Source organism: Schistocerca cancellata, chromosome 2 (genome assembly GCF_023864275.1).
Source record: "Schistocerca cancellata isolate TAMUIC-IGC-003103 chromosome 2, iqSchCanc2.1, whole genome shotgun sequence".
Classification (NCBI taxonomy): domain Eukaryota; kingdom Metazoa; phylum Arthropoda; class Insecta; order Orthoptera; family Acrididae; genus Schistocerca; species Schistocerca cancellata.
Window position 1 is genome coordinate 859,970,469 of NC_064627.1, and position 25,393 is coordinate 859,995,861.

The 25,393-nt window shown below is 40.0% G+C and overlaps 1 protein-coding gene across 5 annotated transcripts in view; it reads right to left on the reverse strand.

The window, feature by feature from the left end:
* LOC126162798 (apoptotic chromatin condensation inducer in the nucleus) overlaps positions 1 to 25,393 on the reverse strand; it is a 128,576-nt gene that overhangs the window by 79,012 nt on the left and 24,171 nt on the right. For 3 of the 5 annotated variants that reach the window (XR_007535115.1, XM_049919524.1, XM_049919520.1), the window contains exons 2-7: positions 19,687 to 20,034; positions 19,433 to 19,584; positions 17,008 to 18,186; positions 8,924 to 9,020; positions 8,791 to 8,818; positions 7,074 to 7,192 (exon numbers count right to left, since the gene is read on the reverse strand). Coding sequence is in view for 4 of the 5 variants with exons in the window: in XM_049919524.1 (XP_049775481.1) it covers positions 7,074 to 7,192; positions 8,791 to 8,818; positions 8,924 to 9,020; positions 17,008 to 18,186; positions 19,433 to 19,584; positions 19,687 to 20,031 (1,920 nt within the window). In the remaining variant the exon portion in view is untranslated. The remainder of the gene's footprint in view (positions 1 to 7,073; positions 7,193 to 8,790; positions 8,819 to 8,923; positions 9,021 to 17,007; positions 18,187 to 19,432; positions 19,585 to 19,686; positions 20,035 to 25,393) is intronic. The other 2 variants (XM_049919523.1, XM_049919521.1) reach the window with 2 other exon arrangements.

Consider the following 25,393-nt stretch of genomic DNA (forward strand, 5'->3'; position numbering starts at 1 on the left):
CTTCACTGCTTGCTCAATATACAGATTGAATAACATCGGGGATAGGCTACAACCCTGTCTCACTCCCTTCCCAACCACTGCTTCCCTTTCATTCCCCTCGACTCTTATAACTGCCATCTGCTTTCTATACAAATTGCAAATAGCCTTTTGCTCCCTGTATTTTACCCCTGCCACCTTTAGAATTTGAAAGAGAGTATTCCATTCAACATTGTTAAAAGCTTTCTCTAAGTCTACAAATGCTAGAAACTTAGGTTTGCCCTTCCTTAATCTAGATAAGTCGTAGGGTCAGTATTGCCTCACGTGTTCCAATATTTCTATGGAATCCAAACTGATCTTCCCCAAGGACGGCTTCTACTAGTTTATCCATTTGTCTGTAAAGAATTCGAGTTAGTATTTTGCAGCTGTGACTTATTAAACTGATTGTTCGGTAATTTTCACATCCGTCAACACCTGCTTTCTTTGGGATTGGAATTATTATATTCTTCTTGAAGTCTGATGTATTTTTCGATGTATTCAGTTAATTTAAAGAGTTAAGTTTTAATTGTAATTTCTGTAAATTTAACTTCAAACAGTGTGTAGTTTCAGTACCTATTACTGTGAGGATATATAAGGGCCCAAATTTTGATCCCAAGACAGTCAGTCCACAGACAAGTTTCAGACGAGAAACCTGTGTTGGTTAGAATAACAACAAAGCTTCAACTTAACTATGAAATGTCTTACACTATTAGGCCATCTGTAAAAACAATGACAGTGCCTGCTCTCCATATGTACCTTTCTATTCTTCAGTGAACTTTGTGGTTGGGATTTTACTGCTCGTAGATGCTCAATAGTAGTGAACTATTGTAGCAGTATGTGGAGGTTTTCCTGCAACCTATTACCGTATTTACTCGAATCTAAGCCGCACTTTTTTTCCGGTTTTTGTAATCCAAAAAACTGCCTGCGGCTTAGAATCGAGTGCAAAGCAAGCGGAAGTTCTTAAAAATGTCGGTGGGTGCCGCCACAACTTAGTTCTGCCGCCGAATATATGTAGCGCTACAGAGGCATCCTTTGTAGGCACAAAGATAAATACTGGAACCAAAACCTCTGCGTCAGTAAATAAATTTTTTTAAAAAAAGGTGGAAGACAAGCTTTTTTTCTCCGCGCCGAGTTTCGACCACTGCATTTTCATACATTATCCAACGAAGTAAATACAAATTCCGTATTGTTCATCTTCGAATGTAGTAGCATTTCAATGTACTACGAAAACCCGACTGGCAAGAATGTTTAGAATGTTTGTCAATATGGCCAACTCTACGTTCTGAATTTTTTCCTATCTGTGAGAAGAGATGGTTGTTAATAGGAACTTTTATAAATTGTGAATCACATGCAGTATTCTCGTCACCATAAGAATAATACGAACATAAACATTTTGCCTTGTTCTGTTTCGTGTTTGCTGCTATCTAATTTAAATCCTGTCTGCGTAATAAACCACAAAACTAGAGTGAGACAACAGCAAATGCGGAAGAATATACGTATCATGTCTTGTTTATATTCGTATTATTCTTATGCTAAACAGTGATACAGTCAGAAATGAAGCGAGCAATTGACTAGATTTTTAAATCTAAGATGACTCTAATTTCTGTGCAGAATGTAATGTACTAAAGAGGCGCCTGCAAAGATTTTCAAACGGAGAAAATTTTTCGCTAAACTCTCGTTCAGAACATCTTCTATCATACGCAGTCTATTATTTGGTTCTTGTTGATCATTATCAAAGAAAGCAGCAGTGTAAGTAACAACAAGTAGCAGTCTCTTGCCATTGTTTCGCTAATGAGACGATTCCTCTCTCTCTTTTTTTTTTTTTTTATTTGTAAGCGGCGGTAGCGCGCACAAAAGCAAGCAATGCCGCGATCGGCGACAGGCCGTAAACACGCAGTATCGGAGTACGACAAACAAAGCATGACACAGTACAGTAATGCATATTCAGCGTAGAGTGACGTAAACACCTATAACAAAGAAAACTGCGCTTATCAGATCAAAGAAAAATAAGCAATCAATTCAAAACAGACGAAGCACGTGAAAAAGGAAGGGTACCCGTACAAATACGGACGGAGCGCTTGACGCATAGCAATGGCTACCTGGTAAAGCTTAACTGCTAAGCTTACGACTCGAACCAAACTACTGTAGCTGTATCGTCATTCATTCGACCTAAATTGTCTCATATTACAGTGGACCAACTTTGTTTCGATTTGGAGATGCGGCCTAAAACTTTTCTCTCCCCTTGAATTTCGAGTCTCAAATTTCAGGTGCGGCTTAGATTCGGGAAATTTTTTTTCCCTTGATTTTGAGTCTCATTTTTCAGGTGCGGCTTAGATTCGAGTGCGGCTTAGACTCGAGTAAATACGGTAATGAGGCTTATCGAAAGTTAAACAACAGTGCACTGGCCATATTAAAAGAGTATATGGGGGGGGGGGGGGGTTGTGAAAAGTGAAAGTAAACAACTGTGAAACGCCAAATGTGCACACGTCAGCTACATCATTTACAGTAGACAGTACTGCACTCCTCCCCCTATTTTTTCAGCCAGTATGTCGAGACCGAGGACAATTAACGAAGAAATAAAGCAGGGATTGTCATCATGAGCTGGTTGGATCATTATAAAAAAACATAGTAATCACTTATTTCAGAGTGTAAGTGGAATGAGTGAGGTTGTAGATATAGAAAGTGGAAATCACTGGAAGAAACGATTCCTACAGGGTTACAAGCCAGGGTAATTTCTAATGCAGGTGAAACTTGTGTTTTTTGAAATTTACATATTCTGTTATGGGAGAAAAATATCATGAAAGTAAAAAAAAAGTGAAGAATGAATTACAGCGCTACTGTCTGTAAATGGCGACATAAAAAGGCTACCTACGAATACAACAGCAATGCCTGCATGGCAACAGGCATCTGGTAAAAATTTCTCAGACATTTAAATGTTACAATGGAAGCAATGGGTAGGAAAATAGTAAGTATTATTAACCTAAGCCCTGAACATCGCAAGAAAACACTGTATCTGAGGAGTGTAAAAGTTGTGTTCCTTTCACTGAACTATGCATCACCTGCAGCCTGTGTCAGAATGCTCTCTCTTAAAGCCAAACATGACGTAGCTGCTGTCCTGAAGTCAACTCCATTCATTCAGGCACTGATAAGACTACATTCTACAGCTATGCATATGCTTGTTGCCAGCTGGAATTGTGAAACACAACATATTGTGTTACTGCACATGGTTTTGCAAATGCTGACTGTGGTACATCAGCTGCAATGGAAGTTTTGCAGCTGCTGGGCAAGGAATTTATATCTTCCTTCAGGAACTACTATTCCTTGTTTAACATAGACAAGTCAATTCTAACAAACATTAAGCAACTGGAGTGACAACTTCTGTCACTATAATATGCAGGAAGGACCAAACAAACAATTCTTCCTGTTTCTGTCTTTAAAAAAGTGTGTGTTTTTGGTATTTAAAATTTCAGATCATTCGTGAGTTTATACACAGAAGTGCCAAAGAAACTGGTATAGGCATGCGTATTCAAATACAGAGATATGCAAACAAGCAAAATATGCCACTGTCGTCGGCAATCCTATATATAAGACAAGTGTCTGGCGCAGTTGTTAGATATGTTACTGCTTTTAAAATGGAAGGTTATCAAGATTTAAATGAGTTTGAACGTGGTGTTATAGTTGGTGCACGAGAGATGGGACACAGCTTCTCAGAGGCAGCGATGAAGTGGAGATTTTTCCATACCACCATTTCATTTCAAGAGTGTACTGTGAATATGAGGAATTCGGTAAAACATCAAATCTGACATCGCTGTGGCCAGAAACAGTAAGAACGGAACCAACAACGGCCAAAGAGAATCGTTCAACATGACAGAAGCGCAACCCTTCCGCAAATTGCTGCTGCAGATTTCAATGCTGGGCATTAACAAGTGTCAGCGTGTGAACCATTTAACGATACATCATCAATATGGGCTTTTGGAGCCTAAGGCCCACTCACGTACCCTTGACGACTGCACAACATAAAGCTTTACGCCTCACTGGGCCTGTCAACACTGACACTTGACTGCTGATGACTGGAAAAATGTTGCCTGGTTGGACGAGTCTCATTTCAAATTTTGTCGAGCGGATGGATGTGTGCATGTATGGAGACATGCTTCACGAATCCATGGACCCTATGTGTCAACAGGGAACTGTTCAAGCTGGTAGAGGCTCTGTAATGCTGTGGGGCACATGCAGTTGGAGTGACAAGGGACACCTGATACAGCTAACAGGTCATCTAGATACTGACAGGTGACACGTATGTAAGCATCCTGTCTGATCACCAGCATCCAGTCATGTCCACTGTGCAATCTGACAGACTTGGGCAATTCCAGCAGGAAAATGTGACACCCCACTTGTCCAGAATTGCTACAGAGTGGCTCCAGAACACTCTTCTGAGCTTAAACACTTCTGCTCGCCACCAAACTCCCCAGCCATGAACATTATTGAGCATATCTAGGATGCCTTGCAACATGCTGTTCTGAAGAATCTCCACCCAGTCATACTCTTACGGATTAATGGTGTCTCTCCAGCACTACTTTGGACATTAGTTGAGTCCATGCCACATCATGTTGCGGCACTTCTGCATGCTCGCGGCGACCCTACACGATATTACACAGGTGTATCAGTTTTTTTTGGCTCTTTAGTGTAGTTAAACAGCTCTTACAACATCTTAACAAGTGGGAATTATAATTCTGGGTCACTCCTTCCATGTATCTACGCTAAAACTCCATTTAAGGACTGTGTGTGTGTGTGTGTGTGTGTGTGTGTGTGTGTGTGTGTGTGTGTTTGTGTGTGTGTGTAGGGGAGGCACATTTCACATTTACTAATTTCTGTGTGCGCACGTTAGTACTTAGTTAAAGCTGCTTTACTACGGTGTAGTGGATGATCCTGAGTGGGTATGTTGACTGTCTTCTTGTGACATTATTTCTGCGGTAGCTAGGAGGATTGTTATTTCTCTGCTATGTTTGATTAGTTTAAATGATGTTTGGGTGCTGGTGTTTGGTTGTTTATTATGTGTTTCTTTTCTGTGAATGCCCATTGAATCTCGAAATTTTCTTGTAGTGTCACGAAATGTTTTTTGTTGCTGAATCTGATTACTTTCATATCCAACAAACAGAATTTGGAATATCAGAAATCTGACATACCAACTCAAGTGCAACAGCTGGGATGCTTTATACTTAGGACAGACCAGCAGGCAATTTGAAATAATATAAAGAAAAAAAAATGGAAGTATGATACCAGCCACTCAACATTTCCACCAACCACAATAGGAGCAAATATGAATGTAGTACTGACTCGGCAACAAAAAACATCTCCTGACACTGTAAGAAAACTTCCAAACTAGATAGCCAATCAGAGAAAGAATGACATACCAAACAAACATCAGCACCTAATAGTTATTTAAATAAAACAAGTTGTTTTTGTTGTGGTCTTCAGTCAAAAGACTGGTTTGATTTAGCTCTCCATGCTGGTCTATCTTGTACAAGCCTCTTCATCTCCAAATAACTATCGCAACCTACATCCTTTTGAATCTGCTTACTGCATTCACCTAATGGTCTCCCTCTATGATCCCACCCCCCGTTTCACTCCAATGCTACACTGGTGATCCCTTGACATCTCACAATGTGTCCTTATCAATAGATCTCAACTTCTAGTCATGTTGTGCCACAAATTTCTTTCTCCCCAATTCTACTCAGTAGCTTTTCTTTAGTTAGATGATCTACCCATTTAACATTCTTCCGTAGCACATTTCAAAAGCCTCTAGTCTTTCCTTATCTAAACTGTTAATTGTCCATGTTTCATTTCATACATGCCTACACTCCATACACGTACTTAATCAGTTATTTTGCTGCTCAAATAGCAAAACTGGTTTACTACATTAAGTGTTTCATTTTCTAATCTAACGCCCTCAGTAACACCTGAAACATATAGCAGATAAATAAAACTCCATCTAGCCACCAAAAAGACAGTATCACCCAAAATAGTCAGCATACCCACTCAGGAGCCCCCCCAACACTATTGTAGTCAAGTACCTAAAACAATGTAATAACGTGTATGCGCCGAAGTTAGAACATGAATCTCACATATACACCCACACCAAAATATTGAAACCTATGTACACGTGTACTCTCTCTCTCTCTCTCTCTCTCTCTCTCTCCAACCACAGATAACAAGACAAATGATAATCACATAAAGCAACAGAAAAACCAACTACATGTGGTGTACGTGCCTCCACACAACATGAAAATGTATGTATATTCAGTGTCAGTGAAGTGCAATCTTTTAGAAATATGTGGAAAACCATTAGGAATGCAGTATGAATAAGTACATTGTGAGTATTAATCGTAATTTAGTGCTGTTTAATTGTAGTAATGTAAAACACAGGCACCGCTTACAGTACCGACAAACAGATTTGTAAGAAAAACCAAATTTTTGTCTGACTGCTGAAGATGTTTTGAAATAGAGCAAAAATTGTTTTATCTAAATAAGACTTACTACCATCTCAAAAGATGGAATGTAACATATATTACTTGAATAACAAAAATACTTTTTGCTGATTTTTGTGTATGCATGTTTCCACTTTTAATTCAGATGACAGTATTATGTAAACAATCAACAGATAAATTATTCATTTGCATTTGTTGTGATGTAGACTCTGATAATCAATACAAGTGCCATAGCTTTCTTTTGAAATCATTGTCACAATGAACTTTAAACAGGACCACAGTGAGTTATATAGCGAATTGTTCTAGATAGACTTTAAACAAGTAGTCACCGTCTTTGATTGTAACACACTACATGAACAAGTGTGTCAGATCAATTACACAATACATGGCTTCGTCAAACTGGAAGGAGAAAGCTGCTGTCCATTTATACATTTTGTTACATCTCAGTGCACAGCAGAAATTGTTGCTAATAGGCAATAGTGCAACAACCATCCCTGCTTCTGCCTGCCTGGTCCTAGCCATCTATGTCTGACTACTACAGCATACTTCCTTGTAGGTATAGACAATATTTACCTTGAGAGAATCTGATGAGATTGAAAGTACAGGCTTCTTATTGGCTCGGCTTGTCTTACTTGCACCCCAGCGCCTTTTTCGAGAAATGCTGCCAGCTGCTGCTGCTGCTGCTGCATCTGCTGGGTGAAATCATAAAATTTTGTTGGAAAAATATAATTAAAAGATAACACATCACATTTCTGACTAAAAAATGATGCCATCAAGAATAAAAGGACCAATTAAATTCATTCCATTCGAGTGACTCACCATTTCAAGAAAGTAGAAATAAAGATTAATAATAAACGTGTACATAATGAGATCTGGAATTAGAAATCCATCCCATCATGAATAAGGTTGTAAAATAGAAACCACAAAGGATAATTGAAAGAAAGATCACGGCCTAGAATAAGAAATATTATATTTTACAGTATTTTATGAAACATATGGTGGAAAAGCTATTGAAACTGAACTGCTAATTTCCACCATTGTTCTACATCATTTAAATATGTTACACACAAACAACACAGACTATGTGAGTTTTACAAATAAGTTACAGACCCATGCAGGAGAGGTGGTGAATATGGGGTAAGGCTGTGCGTGAGGGGAGCAGCATAATGAAATCTACATCATGAAGGCTAAGATTAAGTATGACAATGAACACCACAAACTGAAAACCCCACATTGCAACGACTGTTCGGCTGTCAGACAGGCACTGCATTATGTCTTCACAGTCTACCCTTTTTCCCCCCCAACATTTAATCAACGCATTGTAATTCAAACTGTATTTTACTTCCTGAATATGAGGTCAAATGAAAAAACTAATTTCTTCAGTTTCTGCTGTTGCTTCATTCATTTATAATACTGTTCTTGTATTTGTTTACATTTCACATTACATGGAACTTGATGATGACCAATGCATTTATCAATCATACACACACAACTAAATATGAAACCTATCATAAAACAATGGACACTGGAACGTAAATGCCTGTACGAATGTTTTGTAATTATATAATGTTTGAGAGTACATAGCAGGACTTACTTTAAAAGGAGTGCATGATTGGTGCACTGGAATGTGGCAAGACACACGATGCAAAAACACTAATAAATTCAAATCAACGTCAGTGAAGCTTGGATGAGTAATTGTACAAAAGCACATTTGTTTCAAATTTAAATTTACCCGGGACTTGGAACTTTTATAGTGTTTTGAAATGTAGCTTTAAGTAAATGAATAATGTAAGAAGTACAATATTCTGAAAAGTACAGTTGTTACTCACCATATAACGGAGATGCTCAGTTGCAGATAGGCACAACAAAAAGACTGTCACAAAATTAGCTTTCGGCATGGCTTCAGAGACTGCAGTCGTGTGTGTGTGTGTGTGTGTGTGTGTGTGTGTGTGTGTGTGTGTGTGTGTGTGTGTGTGGCCACAAGCTTATTTTGTGACTATCTGCAACTCAGCATCTCCACTGTATTATGGGTAGGAACTATCCTCTTCAGAATATTGTTACATTCCATCCTGGATTTTACACAGTAAGAAATACAATTATACATAAATGCTATCAATTTTAAAACACATGACCAATTCAGGAAAGATCGAAATATTTTTGCAAAAAAATAGTTACTAAAAAGAGAACAGCTTCAAAATGTAGAAAATATCAACAATTAAGTAGAACATATTTTGACAATTAAACTCTAAATGTTGTAGTTCTTGCTTGTTTTGCTGGTACATCCACTCACCTTTGTTTGAGACCACCTTCTCATTCTCCTGAAACAAAATTAAAAAGATGTATTTATAATAAAAGCATTGAATGGCTTCAACTCAAAAGATCAGCTGAAGTGGTACTGAGGGAACAAGTAACACTTCGATTACCTTATTATCCTTGCCATCTGTTGCAATATCAGTTTTGGCTTCATCACGGGAAACAGTTCCTGTGTCCCCTTCAATTCTTGAAACAGATTTTTCTGAACTGCAAATAATAACAACAATTATAGTAGTTATATAAAATGAAATGTGTGATAAGACTGGATAACTAATAGAGATCCTTTACATGCAGACACCCTCACAGAGAAATATCCAGAAGCGCACCACATGGTACGCCTGTAATAAAGGTCAAACAAACAATTAATTACCACAAAGCAGATGATGTCCTACTTTTCTATAGCAGCTAAAGTAAGATATTGGAAAACCATATGAAGCATCATATTCTATTATTAGTTTATGCAATACACCATTTCTTGTACACTGCGGGGAAAAAACTGCCCAGGCATGAACCATTTCCTTCCCCTTTTTAATGTTTCTGAATTTACCTTGCAGTTTTACTTAGTACAATAGATACTGAATCAAATATGGAGCAAATGTTGCATTCATAAAAGAGTAGTAGTTCTTCCTGCATCTACAACTACTCAGCAATTTATATTTAAGTGTCTGGCAGTGTGTTCACAAAACCATTTTCAGATTATTTATTGACTGCTCCACTCTTGAATAGTGTAGGCAGTTGAGGGTTCACATGTCATCAAAATCTCAACAGATATTACATATCAATCAAATGCTACTGTTGTGGCCTGAACTTCGGACAGACCTTCGCAAGTGAACATCGTATATGTGGGGTGGTCCCCAACAGATTAATCAAGGCAGTTAGGTAGATGTAGTATTTCTTAATTTCTGAAAAGCATTTGACTCAGATCATAAGGGGTGTCAAGTGAAATTTGTGACTGGATTGAGGACTTTTTGGTAGGGAGAACACAACATGTTATCTTCGAGATGTAGAAATACTTCGGGTGTGCCCCAGTGAAATGTGTTCGGACCCTTGCCTTGTGGTACATTAATGATCTCGCAGATGTTGTTAATAGTAAAATCAGGCTTTTTGCAGATGATGCAGTTATCTATAATGAAGTACTATCTGAAAGAAGCTGCAATCAGAACTTTAAGATAAGATTTCACCAAGTGGAGCAAAGATTGGCAACTTCGTTTAATTGTCCAGAAATGTAACTGTGCACGTCATCAAACAAATGAGCACAGAATACTATGACTACAGTATCAATGAGTCACTGTTGGAATTGGCCACCTCATTCAGATATGTGGATGTAACAACATTGTAGTGATATGAAAGGGAATGATCACATAGGCTCAGTTGTAGGTAAGGCAGGTGGTGCAGTTCCGCTTACTGCTGGAATAATGGGGAAGTGCAATCAGTGTATAAAGAAGATTGCTTACAAATCACTCATGTGACCAGTTCTGAAATACTGCTTAAGTGTGTAGGACCCTTACCAAATAAGACCAACAGGGGATACTGAACATATAAAGAATGGACACAGGTTCTTTTGATCCATGGCAGTGTGTCACAAAGATATTGAAGAAACTGAGCTGGAAGGCTCTTGACGATAAATGTAAACTATCCCAAGAAAGTCCATTAACATAGTTTCACAAAGTGGCTTTAAATGATGATTCTAAGAATATACTACAATCCCCTATGCATTGCTTACATAAGCAACATAACGATAAAATTACAATAATTACTGCACACACAGAGGCATTCAAACAATCATCATTCCTGCACTCCAAACATAAACCCTAATAACTGGTACAATGGGACTTACCCTCTGCCATGCACCTAACGGTGGTTTGCAGAGTACGGACGAATACGTATATTTGGCAGCCGGGCACTACAACAGTGCTGGTGCAGTACCCTATAATGCGGCATTCTGCTGTTGTTGGTTGACTGGGCTGCTATGTTGTGTAGCACAATATGGAGTTCTAACAGCTGAGTGCACGATGAGAGCCTACACATATGGTTGTAGAGGGTAGGAATGCTTCCAGCTCACCATTCCTTTGATGTCGTGCATTTGACTGGTCCAGTCTCTGTCTCATTCATTGGTTGATTTTACAGCTAAGCTACTCCAGCCTCAACAAGCAGCATCAGTGACTGGGTGGAACAGATCTGTGGGTCTCCAACCAAGCTGACAATTCTGGACTTCATATAAGATCTGCTGAGGCAAGACTGTCCAGCGAGTGCACATCATAAAGACTGCTTAGATGCCATAGGAGGGGGAATATTCACTGCAGTCAACAAAAATATTGTCTCTATAGAGGTTGAAATTGATTCTAACTGTTAAGTTATCTGAACACGAATAATCGACCTAGACTGACTTAAGTTAATTATTGAATGTTTTTATCAGCCAACTCTATTTAAAAAATGTCTAATTAAAATACGTTCAGCCCTCTGAATTTCCAGTTATTGTAGTGTGTGCTACTGTTCTCTCATTTTATTCCTTAATTTATCTTTAATTTTGATGTTACTCCCTGTACAGATTGATATCGTTATATGTTACTAACTATTGCCACTGTAAATAATACTTACATCACCCTTTCTGTTATTTCACACTGTTATCATTGTTGTCCTCACACAGGGGCCTGAAGATGGTGTAATGGAGTGTTGAAAGTGGTTCAAGTAAAATAACAACAGGAAATTTAGACCACTGAAGCTGTTCTGACATTCTATATTGAACAGCCAATGTCAAGCAAGCAACCTTCTGCATAAAGATGGACTTGCAGAGACATTCAAAGAAAGTTACGTTCAGTAGTGCAGAAATGCCCTGATCATGCAATATTTGTTGGAATTGATATTAACCTACCAGGTATGCAACAACAAAAGCAATCAACTATTGATAAAATTATTTAATTGGGTGGATAAATAAATCTACTCACCAAGCATCGGCAGAAAACACACACACACACACACACACACACACACACACACACACACACACACACAACAGACTGTTGTGATTGACAAGTAGATCTGTTATCTATCCAATTAAATAATTTTATCAAGTATAGACTGGGACGTCTATGGATTCACTGCAGGTGGTATGGCCAGACAGTCTTGTGAAGTAGTTCTAAACATGTTTCCCAAAAATGTCTTTAGCAGTAAATTCTATAGCCCACGCAAAACTGAAATAATTCAGACCTTACAGCCAGACAGACCTGACCTTACCAACTGTGTCACTATAGACACATGATTAGTGATCATGATATTGTGATGATGCTTACTAAAGTTAATAAATCTGCCACTAAAGCTAGGACAGTACTTATGCTGGAAAGAGCAGATATGGAATAGTTAGCATCCTACTTAGACAGAGAATGGATATCATTTAGTTCCACGATAGTGAATGTACAAGAATTAAGGGCAAATTTAAATTGATTGTAAATTGCGCTCTGGAGAAGTATGAGCCGAGTAAGTGGGTGAAGGGTGGAAAAGACCCACCATGGTTTAGTAATAAAATTGAGGAAGCACAGTGTTTTGCAGTCTCAGGTAAAAAAAGAATGTGTAAATGTCAAAAGGCAGAAGTTGGTACAAATTTTGGAATCTGGAAAAAGATCAATGTGCAAACCAAACAACTTTCACTGTTTCCAGAATGAGATTTTCACTCTGCAGCGGAGTGTGTGCTGATATGAAACTTCCTGGCAGATTAAAACTGTGTGCCCGACCGAGACTCGAACTCGGGACCTTTGCCTTTCGCGGGCAAGTGTTCTACCAACTGAGCTACTGAAGCACGACTCACGCCCGGTCTCACAGCTTTACTTCTGCCAGTATCTCGTCTCCCACCTTCCAAACTTTACAGAAGCTCTCCTGTGAATCCTGCAGAACTCGCACTCCTGAAAGAAAGGATATTGCGGAGACATGGCTTAGCCACAGCCTGGGGGATGTTTCCAGAATGAGATTTTCACTCTGCAGCAGAGTGTGCGCTGATATGAAACTTCCTGGCAGATTAAAACTGTGTGCCCAACCGAGACTCGAACTCGGGACCTTTGCCTGCTGTGAGACCGGGCGTGAGTCATGCTTCGGTAGCTCAGTTGGTAGAGCACTTGCCCGCGAAAGGCAAAGGTCCTGAGTTCGAGTCTTGGTCGGGCACACAATGACATCGGCTGTTGCCTCAGATTTCCACTGCTTGGGATGTCAACGCACTGCGTACTAACCATGATCAGCATATGAGCTGCATTTGTCAAAGTATTGTGTGGGAGGCATCGAATAATGAATAATGTTCCTGTCGAAAAAGAATTCTTGACCCCACACTTGTCACTGCACTGGAAAACCAATACCAGAGCTTCCTGTACATGCAACTCAACAGTCAGAACTGGCCACCCCACAACATTGGTTTTACTTTGCTTGCAATAGGGTTGGGCAAACGCTGTCAAATTTCTCAGATTGAAGAGCTGGATGTATAGTTCAAGTGATGAAAGGGGATTTAGTGGTTTTGGAGAGCACAATAAGGAAAAAGATGGTTGTTTATAGGTGTTGGCTTTGTAGTTTGTTGGTCACAATGATCCATTCCCTTGCCACAATGGCTTATGGTGCAACAGTGTCATGCTACAGGACCAAGGCTGGTGTAGGCCTGTGACCTCCTGCGACTGACTGAAATATGCAGGTGCCCCACGTTTTAACTCAGGACTTCCTAGATACTGGGCGAAGTGTCAGGCAAAGGAATGTGCCAAAGGAATGCTGCTACTGGACGAGCAGGGACTATTTATATTCCCCTGACCAGATGTATGGTAGGCTCCCATCACATGTCTGGCTGTGGAAATGATGGATTGTACTACAGCATATAGCAACTCAGTCAACCACTGGCAGTAGAATGTTGCATTACAGAGTACTGCACCACCATTAATGCCATGCCCAAGAACAGTATTACATCTGCGGCTGGCCCACATCTTCCTAACCAGTTGTGAAGACTCATGTAAAGCTCAGACCAAAACACTTCCAATAACAAACTTCCGGTTAGCAGAGGAAGACTCAGGTTGGTTGGTTGGTTGGTTGGCTGGAGGGATGTAGGAAGTCTTCACGGGAGTATTGCTTCTGTCCTTTCCGGCCTGCCAGTTGTGTAGCTGATAACTTCACCCCATGAGGAGAAAGTCTGATGGCTTCTTGCACAGCTGGATGAAGGGATGGTTGCTACCATGACACTAGGCGATTTCACAACCTCAGAGCAGAATTTGAGGTCACATGTCTGCATGGCCATGTCCTTCATGAAGTGAGATGTAGCAAGAACAGACAGAAGAATGCAGGGTTTGCGACTAGCCAATAACTTGCAGCGATTGGGTATGGCACTTTTTCCTTTACCCGAATTTCCTGGATAGTCCGCTCATCAAGATACATGGGACAATTTCGAGAGGAGGCGGGAGTCGCCATTGCAATTGATACAGGGGTGAGGAGGCGGCCGATAATCGCCCTCATGCACATCCATACCACGGGTTACACATTTCACCAGGTGTCAACAAGACACTAGTGTGGTTGAAATGATGACACTGGTTGCAGTGCATCGGGTTCGGAATGTATGGTTGGACTGTGATAACTTCATAGCCTGTTTTGATCTTGGATGGAAACACCACTCTATCAAAGATGAGCAAAAGAGTGCGTGTGGGCACTAAGGAGGCATCTACCTTTTTCATCACCCGATGGACGGCAATAACACGCTGATAGGAGAGGTATGTTTGGAATTCGGCCTCTGTAAGACTGTCGAGCAGCCTAGTGTAAATAACACCACGGGAAGAGCTCAGAATTCTATGGGTCTTGGCGCAAATGTGGCAGCTGTGGAGAAGTAAAGAGGTAAGCAGTTGTGCTCGAGTAGTAGCCTCCAAAAGCAAAGCGTCATTCCGTAAATGAGAGCAAGATTTCACAGGGACAGCAATTGCAACAACACCTTTCTGAATAATAAACGGATTTACCGTTGCGAAGGACTGACAGTCTTCAGTACCTGAAACCACAAAGAACCGTGGTGCAGCTGGAAGGGTCTTTGAAACATTAGCCTCATTCCGTTTACATTTCGTAGATATTAATTGTGAAGACAATTGGTTCATGGCAAGAAAATGCCCCAGAATTGCCATCGTCTCCAATGGCGTGCTCCTTCCAACTGGAGGCCCCCCTCACAAGGGGGTGCACCCGCCGTAGGTCACTCTTCACGTCTCAGGTCACAAACCCCAAACACCTGACTGATGGACCAATCGGCAATTTGATAAGGTTGCAACTCAGGCAATCACCCATGAGAAGGTGAATGAAGAAAGGAAAAGGGTACGAGGAAATAAAAAAAAAAAAAAAAAATAAATAAATAAATAAATAAATAAATAAAATAAAAAAATGGAGAGACTGTTCTTATGTCAGCATCGGACAATGTGGAACATTCCCAATAACACCCCAGACACGTTCCCCAAAGAAGGCGAAAAAGAATAGCAAGAGGATACACATGCAATGCAAAAGGGAAAAGATGCTGCAAAGGCTGGGGCCTCGTGGTGGTAGCCAAGAACCAAAGAGTAACGAGCCCCCTGGGGGGAGGTGTGGTAACAGGGATGTGGTGTCAACTGTGGTGAGTAGGGATCCAGGAGGTAAAGGGGTTGGGGTGGTGGAGTGTAAATGACAAAAAGTCACTGGTACTTTGATGTTGGCGGTTAGATTGTAGATGTTGGAGAGCCCTGTCTGATGGCTCTATCTTCATCTCTGTCCACATTAAACCCACCTACCACTAAGAGCACCTGCATTTTGACAGCTGTTATCCCTGTCACACCAAAAACTCCTTCCCATAAAGCCTGGCCATGCGGGGATGGAGTATCTGCAGTGAAAAGAACTCCCTTGCCCAGCAATCTGAGGGTCTCACCAAGGGCTTCAAAGACAGTTATTATCCCCCAGACCTAGCCCGCAAACAAATCTCCCATGCCATTTTCCCTTAAATTCCTAATCCTCCCCTTACCCTCAAGAACCAGACATAAAAGAGTGACCCACCTTCCTCACCCAGTACCACCCATGACTTAAACAACTTAACCACATCCATCGCCATGCCTTTTGAGTACCTATCATCATGCCCTGAAATGAGGGACATCCTACCTGAGATTCTTCCCACCCCTCCTAAAGTGGTGTTCTGTTGCCCACCTAACCTCCAAAACACCCTAGTCTATCTCTATGCCACATTCAATCCTAGCCCCATGTCACAAGAATCATATCCCTGTGGAAGACCTAACTGGAAGACCTGCCAGCCCACCAACCCAACACTTCCTATTCCAATCCTGCCATAGGTTTATCCTACACCATCAGGGGCTGAGCCACCCATGAAAACAGCCATGTCGTTTACCAGGTCTGCTGCAATCACTGCACAGCTTTTTGTATTGGCATGATTAATAACCAGCTGTCCACCAGGATGAACGAGCACTGCCAATCTGTAGCCATGAGCAGCGTAGACCACCCTGTGGCACAACATGCATCTGAACATAATATACTTGATTTCAATGGCTGCTTCACTACCTGAGCCATCTGTATCCTCTGTGCAGGTGGGGGTTATCCTTACAACACATTCTCTGCTGCTGCATTTATCCCAGTCTCAACATACGGTCCCCACACCCTCCAGCCAGCAGTTTCCATCCCCCCTGTCATGTCACTTCCTCCCCATTCTTGTCTCCAACCTCTGTTTGTTGCCCTCTGCATCTTTATCCTGCTCCTTTCCTTTTCCCCCCACCTCCAGCACACAAAATTCTGAAGCTTTGCCTGTTGGCATTCTAGCCCCTGCACACACCACCAGACAGTGTTCCTCTCTCCTCCCCACCCCATATCCTTCCCATTCCCTGCCCCTTCCAGATTGCTGCTTCCATCCCATACAACAGTTGCATTTGGCCCGAGCTGCAGGAACTGGCAACCTTGTACATGAGCTGTGCTTGCTTGTGTGTCTGAATGGTGGGTGCTTCTCTTTTGCTGATGAGGGCTGTGGTTGGAAGTTTTGTTTAAGTGTCTTTTAATTGTGCCTGTCTGCAACTTAACATGTCACCTTTATGGTAAGTAGCAATCTATCTTCTCCTACATTGTTAACGAGACCTCTAAACGTGAAATGAGCGACAATAACTTAAACAGCTTAAAATAAAGCAGAAAACAGTATAATCACACCTGTTCCCAAATTGACTGGTGATGGTCAACTTACAATGATCTCCTTAAAATAATTCTTTCGTAACGTTGACCTGGACTGCGAGGTTCTTGTGAGTCACTTTCCCTTCTGCGACTCTTCTGTGATGGCTCTGGACTACGGCTTTTCCTGTTCAACTTTACAGGCCTTTGGTTCTCGTGTGAATCAGGGCTGTGACTTCTGGTGTCTTTACTGGCTGCACTGTAGCTGTTCGTATCTCTACTTGTCCGACACAATTTTATTCTCTTTGGTTTCACTTTCACCTCTTCTGTTTTCAGTTGATCAGATGAGCCACTCTCATTTTTTGCAGATGAATTACCTGCCTCGTGGAGCTTCTCCAAATGCTTATCAGTCTTCTGTGAGTTTCTCTCATGCACTGAGTCAGTTTCCTTAGCAGAATCGTCTGCCTCAGGCTGCTGTTTATCAGATGATGAGACAGTTTCCTTAAGAAGAGCATTTTTTTCATCAGACGATTCCATTTTCACTCCTTCTGATGAGTCACGTCCACCCTCCTCCCTATTTGACTGAAAATCTGCCGAATCACTGCTGCTGCGTCTCCTTGGAACAGCACTTTCCTTGGAAGGTGCCTCTGAAGACGTTCGTGATGCACTACTGTCATCTTTGATTGCATCTTGTTGTACAGTACTTTCATCTGATGTTTCTCTGTCACTTTCTAACTTCAAACTGCTTTGCAGTGCAGAACTGTCATCACCTAGAAGTTCCAATACCTTTTCTTTAGTCATGCCCTCAGAAATATCTTTCTGAGAGTTGTTGTCACAGTCTGTTTCTGACTTATCACACGAAGAATCATTGCACATATCTGCAATCTTTTCTTCTATAGTTTTTTCTTTTTTTACTACCTCAGAATTTAATCCAAGAGATAGTTTCTCTTCAGCAGGATCTTCCTGCTCTGATCTATTGTCCATGGAATTTCTTCTACCCTGTTCACTAGAGTTCTCATTCAATTTAACTTCACTCCCCTTTGCTTCTGACACATTACTTCCCTGAGCACAGTCTGAAGCCACTCTATCCCTTTTACTAACTGTCACTTCAGTCCCATTGTCAGATTCACTTTCAGTTCTTCCTCTCTGTTCTTCACTCTTAACTGCAGAACTGGCTGCAATTTCATCACATGTTGCTCTGTCTGCAGCAGGTTCTCCATCCTCACAGCCACTGGCAGTAGACCTCCTACGTACCCTGCAAAAAAATTAACAATCATAGCACAGAACCTGACAAAAATTAGATATGTGTAAAACTTTCAATCCTAAATTTATTACAATAAAAGTGCATAGGTGCATGTGACTGCATAAAAAGTGGCAGTGGCAGAAATTAGAATTGTTATAGTCAGTTTACGCATGAGTCAACTGTATTACATAGTGTGCAGTACTGTTCGCAAAAGTAAATAATACACGTAATTGCGAGTGTCACTGACAGAGTTATCTCTCTCTGCCACTCAGCTTGCATCCTCCAAGAACACGAGAAAATCTGCTCTGTGCCATACTTAGGATTTCACTCATGGAAAAGGCACTTGAAATTGTGAGATGGAGTAACAAGTAGAACAATAATAAGAAATAGCTGAATATCACAAAACTGTGTGTAATAATTCTGAAGTTTAGAGACATAGTAGACAACCTGATAACTGCAAGAAGAAACTGAGATTAGGGTTTAACATCCCACTGACAACTAGGTCATTAGATATGGATGCGAGATAGCACAATTCGGACTGAATCCTATCTTCAGGAATATTTTTTTGTTTTACTGCATTAATTTATTTCACAAAATGAACAGTTCTTGGTTCCTCATATTTATTTTGGACCTCAAAAGGGCAGAGATTGTGTTTCTTCACCACTTAATATCTCTCTAAAGACCTTACATTTCAGTGAACATCGGCATCGTCAGTGGAAGGCACTCAGTTAGGTGTGCAAAGAATCTCTAATTTTCATCAACCTTTTCCCAGTTTTCTCACATGGTCTGTTCTGTTTCTGCCCATACATTTTTAATGGGCCTAAGGCCGTGGCCTACGTAAGCTACCACAGCCTAATCCCACAAAACAAAATCCACCAAGGACTTTGTGAAATTACTTTGCTTCACAAGAGCAATGTTGAGGTCATGAATAGCTTGTTGACGATGAGGAACTGCTGAGCTAAAGTGAGGTGGTTGATATTTGACCTTGAAGCATGTACTGTCATTGGATATTCCAGAATGAATGATGTGATGACACACATCAATGCAGTAGAATACTGCTCACTATTTCAGGTACATTTCTGCGTAACTGAAAATATCTCCATTCCCACAGTGTTGAGCAAGAGCACGCATATCAAAAATATCAGAATGGATGCCAACAACAAGCTTCCTTGTAGAGGCAGCTAAAATGTTTTTGTTATTACTACTGCTATGTCAAAATTTTTACAGTGAATTCCTCATTTCAATTGAACATGTTTACCGTTTTGTTCTTCTTGTCTTTGGTTCTAAAACAACACCTCTCCCAGTCTCAGGCAGAGACTGCTGAGACTGTGAACCTTCATCTGTGTCCATCACTTCTGTGGTGGGTAACTTTTTCTGAATTGGTTCTGTAGTCTCTTTAGGAAGCAATCCCTGCAAAAGGCAATGTAATGTTCAGTCACACCTCCTTAATCCAAAATTCAATTATTGTTGCTGCATTATTAACTGAACATGTGAATTTATGTTCTCACAAACCTGTGGGTTGTCTTCAGACCAAAATGCAGTGTCTTCTTTCCAATCCTCTTCACAGCCTGTCAAGTTTTTTTCTGTATTTTTGCCTGGATCCGTCTTCTTTTGGCCAGACTTAATTGTTTCATTTAATTCATTAGAAACTGTATTATCCTCTTGTTTCTCATCTCGTTTCAATGATCTACTCCTGCATTGAGACTCACTATCATCTGCACCAGAGTCTTCCGCTTCTGGTGAAGAGGAATGGGAGTGTTTTCTCCTCTTAGAATGCCTCCGAGATGAGCGCCGGACTGTTTTCTTTTCTGGACTCTCTCTATCTTTTTCCTTCAGCTTGTCACTTTTCCTTCTCATTTCCTAATTAAAGTGTTAAGTTAGAAAACATTATAATTTTATACATATATCTAATAATAACAAGTGAACAATCTGCAGGACTGAATTTTTTGAATTATATCAATCACAGACATAACAGCAAGGTTAATAAGCACAACGTTCTGAAGGAGAAAGCAGAGGCTATGGGGCATATATACAATGAAATAAATATCAAAATCAAAGTTAAGATTTTTAAGTTTGACAGCACTGCAATTAAAAAGATACAAGCATACATGGATTTTTTTTCCGTCAAAGTATAGTCATCAACAATTGCTGCTTTCATTTGTGAGGAGGAAACAGCATGGCATAGGATAACGCCACATATAGCTTCAATTCTGGTATATCATGAATATAGCGTACAGTAGCTGAGGCTTTTGTTTTATCAGAGTACTCCTTTTAAAGGTGTATATTGGGTAGGGGGTTTTTGCCAGTTAATGGTTGACTTCTTGGTATCAGATTTGTGGTACAACAGTACTGGGGAGTCTTTTGGAAAAAATGTTGAAAATGCCTTTAAGAGATGGAATTTGTGAGGGTAAATTTAACAGAAAAGCTGCAGCATTTTCCCCAGAAGGTGTTGGGAAAGAGATAGAGAGACTAGGATTTAATATTCCGTAGGTCATTAAGAGGGTCCACAAACTCAAATTGGGGGGGGGGGGGAAGGCCGTTTCCTTTCCAAAGGAATCAGACTGGGATTTGTGTAGACATTCTTTAGGGAAACCATGAAAAACATAGATGTAAAAGACCTGAAGGGGATTTGAATCACTTGAATGTAAGTGCAAGGATCTCGAGTTATTGTGCAACTCACTTGGTCTGTCAAGGCTGTACCACAACAGCAATACGAAAATATGTTCCAAAAGTTTCCTAAGTTGCTAAAGGGCAGCATACTGAAGTGGTTACTGGGTTAGACAAATTCAGAAGTTACAAACGTAACTCTCTCATGAACAATATACTTGCAAATTAAAGTTAACATCAGAGCTGAAGTTTTGTAGTGGGGTGGCCTTACTATGGAAAAGCAGTCTGGCAGTAAGCTTGGAATCTTGCATCTGAAAAGAGTAGTCAAGTTCTGTATTATGGTGAGCTCAGCAGTTAAGTTATGTAGCATGTGAGATGCTGAGCAACTTACAAAATCCTGTTATGGAGAGGAAGAAGGAGGTTGAGCCAACAACAGTCAGTGTTAAATCAGCTGAAAGCAGGGAGTTTTAAAATCTTCCTATGGGAGGAGCAAATGTTCAGGTGAGTGACAGACATGTGAAAGAGTGGAAAGTACTAAGGAAAGCTGAAGCTTGTAATGGATTTTGAATGGCAAGAATTACAGGGGGAAAACAGCAAAAATCTTATCATTATAGATTGTTTTGGTTTGACTTGAAGTTTTTGTAGGTCTTGTACGTCATACGTAAGAGACTGAGTGCCAGAAATAATTTTATTAACGAACTGGGCACAGCTACAGGATTACTCTGAAATTCATGCAGAAGTATATGGTAAAGCATTCACATCTAGCCACTTTTAGACTATTTCCTGACCATTCCATTCTCACGTAGCATGTCAGAAGAGGAACACCTAAACCTTTAAGTGCGACCTGTGTTTTATGTCTTTTGACACAACACAACAGTCCTATGGAATTTAGCTCCTCCTGAGACAACAGGCTTTTACTTCAGTGAACTATATGCTGAAATGAACATATGTAAAAGATTAGATATGCTTGTCAGACTGTAATTCCAAGCTGGGTGCTTTCTTCTACTGGGCAGTGTATGGCTAATTGACACTTGCACATTTTTGTTTTTATGATTCAGCTGTACTTTTGCTCATGTTTTTTAACATGTATTTTAATTATTGTGGATGGTACCTTAGATTGAGTGTACCTTAGACTAAGTTGCACACTAGACCCGTAATATAGGTGTAGCCGATATAGCGAGTATATTGATTATTGCAATACTGATGTTCCACTTTGCACTTTTTTAAATGGTGGTTGTGGTGGCAAACTGATGTGCTGCATAGTCTAAGGCCTAAATAAAGCTGGAAGGTGATGGGTTTGCTAGGGAGTTGGCAAAGTCAGTGTGTATCTCACATCGAAAAGCTATCTGAAATATGAAGATAGTGAAATTGACTGATCTGAAGTGCAGCCTGAGGTTTAGGTTAGATTGGAAGGCAGATGATTCCAGCTGGCGAGAGCAACAAATGTTATAACAATATTTTTTATGCATTCATTATATCAAAGGTACACTTGCTTCCATGGTGGGAAATCTTTTTTTCCTCTGCAGTGTGATATTTTCACATTTTAAATGTTTTTCTATGTACAAATAACAAGAACAAACCCACTCAAAAATGTGTATTACTATGGAGGTCCTGTTAGTTCGCAAACTTTTGTTCTGTTTTGATAATGTTTCAATGTTGTTAGTGACTTTGTCCATTAGTTGTTTCTTGAGGCTTGCATCTCTGCCATGTTAAGAATATGAATCCATGCATACTTCATAACAGGGAAAAGATCATTTATTTTAAATAGTGAGCAAAATGATAGCAAGGCTGAGAGGTTTACGTTAAAACACAATAACCCTCTGTACCAAGCAACAGCAAATCTTGCAGCCATAGTGTTACTGAAAGTGACAGCAAAGTTGAAGGAGGCAGGGCTGGCATGTTCAAATTTACAGCACTTGACAGAGAGAGAGAGAGAGAGAGAGAGAGAGAGAGAGAGAGAGAGAGAGAGAGAGAGAGTTTTGCCTTCAGCAGGAGTACATTACTTAGCCGCTATCAGTTAAAATCAGAATTTCGTTTAAGTTAGACATGAACATATTTCATTAATGTAACTACAATTTGTTTCTTCCCTATTGGGTAAACAATGGAAAACTTAATTTTTAAGCACTAGGGGGAAAATAGCAAAGTTTAAAAAGTCACTACTCTTTAAAATATAAACAATGGTGATTGCACCTCATCCATAGTTCTGTGGTCAGATTTTGAAATTACTCACTAAAATTAATTTTGTCAGACATTGAACCACTGCTCTATTATTCCTTATCAAATTACTAGTAATATTTGTTGGGAATGGAATCCTGTGACTAAACTTCTGAGAGGAATTTTTCTCTATGTGGATTGTATGTTTGGCAGGTGAAGATTAAATGATTAACACCGCTCACATATGAGTTGCTGCAGTCACAGGTGTCTGAATTCCTAAGTTGTAGACCAAATAATGATACAGAGAACTGCCTTGATTAAATCTCATCCTTTTGCAGTGTAAAAGTAGCTCTGTGGTGTACAGACATATCGTAAAACCACAGTATGCAGGATACATGGGGTTGTACCCAACTATAATATTTTCATTTATTCACTAATGATATTTTCCATTCCCCTTCCTAATGGGATCTGATTTCCATTTTAACTCTATGTAATAAAGCAGTGAAAGGTAACTGGATATCTAAAAAGGTTCCAGATAAAGCACCTGCCTTGGCCAACTCGTCTACAGTTTTGTTATACAAAATGCTTGCACGAGCTTTAATCCAAAGTAAATAAATATATTTCTTTATTTGAAAGCATTCTGTTATTTCACGAACTACGCTGATAAGTTCATTGCTTTGTTAACCAATTCCTGTTCTCTATGGTACTAAGAATGTTTTTGGAATCAGAAATAATCACAAGTCTTTTATCGTTCTGGGTTAAATAGTACAGTGCATCATAGCAACCGTCATTGAAAAAGTTAACAATCAGTCAAGGCGGCTACGAGAGTCTTTTTGCTAGAAAGAGCAGATAAGCAGTTGTTAGCAGCTCACGCAGACATGAACTGCAATCATTTAGTTCCAGTATGATGGGTGTTACATTACGTTAATGCTTGTTTCATAGATTTTGAATTTGACAAAAGGTTTTTGTGGCAGCACTTTCTGTGCAACATAGATGAGTAATGAGCAAAGTTTAAACAAATTGTAAGTCATGCTCTGGACAAATATGTCCTAGTAAGTGAATTAAGGGTGGAAAAGAGCTCCCAGTAGTTTAGCAACAAACTGCAGAAAATACTGACAAAGAAAGGCTTTTGCATACTTGGTTCATGCTTGAGGGATACAACAAATATGACTGTAATATATCAGCAAAAAAATCTGGTCCTATGTAAGCTCTCTGAAGCTAGTCTGGGTAAGCCTTCCTTCCAGTCACTCATTGACCAGTCTCATGTGGCAGTTGAAGATAGCAAAACAACAGTCGAAGTTTTAAATTTTCCCATTTAAGAAATGGTTGCAGGAAAATTGTACAAACATACCGTCGTTTGACCCTGGCATAGAGTCCCATATGGGCAACATACTAATAAGCAACCCTGGCATACAGAAACAACTGATAGAGTTGAAACCACTTAAGTTTATAGGTCTGGATGGAATCCCAATTCGGTTTTACAAAGAGTACTCTAAGGTACTAGCCTCTTACTTAGCTTGGATTTATCGGAAATTTCCCACTCAGCGCATCCCAAGCAACTGGAAAAAAAAGCACAGGTGACTTCTGTCTACAAGAAGTGTAAAAGAAAGGTCCTACAAAATAACAGACCAATATCCTTAACATTGATTTGTTGAGGAATTCTAGTACAATTCCAGTTTAAATGTAATAAATTTTGTAGAGACCAAAAAGCTTATATTCATGAATCATTGCTGTTTTACAAAGCACTGCTTGTGTTATGCTCAGTTCGTCCCTTCCTCACATGATATACTATGGTTGAAGTGCAACAGGCAGATTCCATATTTTCAAATTTCCAAAAGTATTTGACATGGTGCCCCTCTGCACACTGTTAATGAAGGTACGAGCACACAGAATAAGTTCTCAGACATGTGAGCGGCTTGAAGACTTCTGGAATAATAGAACCCAATATGTTATCCTTGTCGGCGAGCGTGCATCAGAGACAAGGGTATCATCAGGAATGGCATAGGTAAGTGTGATAGGACTGCTATTATCTTCTATAAAGATAAATGTCTGGAAAGGGTGGGCAGCAATCTGCAGTTGTGTCTGTGGTGTGTGGGAATGTGTCAAAGATGAGTGATTGTACGATGATACAAGATCACTTAAGACTAAATTTCTACTTTGTGTGATGAACAACAGCTGGCTTTAACCCTTTTAGTGCCAAATACGATCTGATCATGATCCAGATTTTCGGTGAAAAATGCCAGTAACGATCTGATTGTGATGCCCTTCTCATTCATTTTTTCCGCACTTGAAGTCAAAGTTGTTAGTATTTCCTAGCCAAGACACAGAAGGAAGGTCAAAGGCACAGCATATCGATCTTCTTTTCTATTGTTAGTGCAATATTTCGAGTAAAATAAACTTCTCTGGTGTTTATCTACCGAGTATTTCGCGGAAGCATGGCGTCGTCCAGTAAGAAGTT